Genomic DNA, 1,772 nt, shown 5'->3' with positions numbered 1-1,772 from the left:
GGGGTGGCGGGGGGACCACTTCTCCAAAACGGACGCCTACGTCCGGGTGGTTTTTGGAGACCGAGAAGCTCGGACGCCCACGGTTTGGAACAACGACCGGCCCCGCTGGGGGTTGTGGTTGGATTTGGGGTTGGTGGAGTTGGCCGCCCCCCAAGCGGGGGGCGCCGTGGGGCTGAAGGTGGAGGTGTGGGACGAGGACAACAAGTGGGACGACGATTTGTTGGGGGTCTGCAGGGTGGACCTGGTGGCCGGGGGCAAGAGGGAGGTGGTGTGTTACCCCGGGGGGGGGCGGCTGGAGTGGGGCTACGAGGTCACCTGCGGCCCCTCTTTGGGGGGGCCCCTCTGCCACGACTACGTCCCCCAGAGCCCCCCCGGCGACGGGGGGTTCTACTACTTCTCCTCAAGCCTCGGAGAAGATGGTGGTGGCCCCATGGAGTGGCCTCGGGGTGAAGAAGAGGAGGAGGAGGAGGAAGAGGAAGATGGCGGCCACCAGGAGGCGGAAGGGTTGGAGGGGTCTTCAAAAGGCACCGGCGGTTCCTGGGGGGAGGAAGAGGTTGGAGACCCCCCAGGAGAAACCACTCTTTGGGGGGGCCCCTCTGCCACGACTACGTCCCCCAGAGCCCCCCCGGCGACGGGGGGTTCTACTACTTCTCCTCAAGCCTCGGAGAAGGTGGTGGTGGCCCCACGGAGTGGCCTCGGGGTGAAGAAGAGGAAGAGGAGGAGGAGGAAGATGGCGGCCACCAGGAGGTGGAAGGGTTGGAGGGGTCTTCAAAAGGCACCGATGGTTTCTGGGGGGAGGAAGAGGTTGGAGACCCCCCAGGAGAAACCACCGACGCCTTTGGGGTCCTACCAGAACCTCTGGGGGGCTTCGGGGAGGGGGGTCCGGAGGTGGGGCCATCCTCCAGCCCCATAGAAGGGTCTTCAGACCCACAGGATCCATCCTCCAGCCCCATGGAAGGTCCCTCAGGTCTCCAAGATCCATCCTTGGTCTCCACGGAAGGTTCCTCAGAGGAGGAACCGTCGTTGGGCTCCAAGGAAGGGTCTTCAGACCCCCAAGATCCACCAGCCGGCCCCATGGAAGGGTCTTCAGACCCACAGGATCCACCATCCAGCCCCATGGAAGGTCCTTCAGACCCACAAGATCCATCGTTGAGCTTCAGGGAAGGTCCTTCAGGTCTCCAGGATCCATCCTTGGTCTTCACGGAAGGTTCCTCAGAGGAGGAACCATCATTGGGCTCCAAGGAAGGTCCTTCAGACCCCCAAGATGCACCATCCAGCCCCATAGAAGGATCTTCAGACCCACAGGATCCACCGTCCGGCCCCATGGAGGTCCTTCAGGTCTCCAAGATCCATCCTCGGGCTCCACGGAAGGTTCCTCGGAGACGGATCCATCCTCCAGCCCCACGGAAGGACCTTCAGCCCCATAGAAGGTCCCCCAGCCCCATAGAAGATCCCCCGGACCCATAGGAGGTCCCCCGGACCCATAGAGGGTCCCCGGGACCCATAGAAGGTCCATCTCCCCCCACCTCCAAGGAGGTTCCTTCACACTCCCCCCAAGCTCCACCCTCCCTCCCCGGGCCCCACAACTGCCGTGGGGCAGGGTGTGGGGCAGGGTGTGGGGCAGGGTGTGGGGCAGGGATGGGATTAATTTGAGGTGCTTATTTTTGGGGTGCAGGTGCTCTGGGATGCTTTTTTTAGAGGATGCTGGTGGGTTTGGCACGCTCATGTTTTGGGGTGCTGGGTTCTGGGGGTGCTTTTTTGAGGATGCTGGT

At 63.0% G+C, this 1,772-nt stretch overlaps 1 protein-coding gene across 1 annotated transcript in view; it reads left to right on the top strand.

Moving 5' to 3' along the window:
- PRF1 (perforin 1 (pore forming protein)) overlaps window positions 1-1,620 on the top strand; it is a 6,289-nt gene extending 4,669 nt beyond the window's left edge. The window contains exons 4-5 of the mRNA XM_014961516.1: window positions 1-553; window positions 598-1,620. The exon at window positions 1-553 is cut by the window's left edge and continues 3 nt beyond it. Of these exons, the coding sequence (XP_014817002.1) occupies window positions 1-553; window positions 598-1,467 (1,423 nt within the window). The 3' untranslated portion in view covers window positions 1,468-1,620. The remainder of the gene's footprint in view (window positions 554-597) is intronic.
- The last annotated feature ends 152 nt before the right edge of the window (window positions 1,621-1,772 follow it).

The sequence above is a fragment of the Calidris pugnax genome, unplaced genomic scaffold (genome assembly GCF_001431845.1).
Source record: "Calidris pugnax isolate Ruff unplaced genomic scaffold, ASM143184v1 scaffold764, whole genome shotgun sequence".
Taxonomy (NCBI): Eukaryota; Metazoa; Chordata; class Aves; order Charadriiformes; family Scolopacidae; genus Calidris; species Calidris pugnax.
The sequence above is the reverse complement of the archived record's forward strand: the minus strand, read 5'-3'. Positions and strand labels throughout refer to the sequence as shown.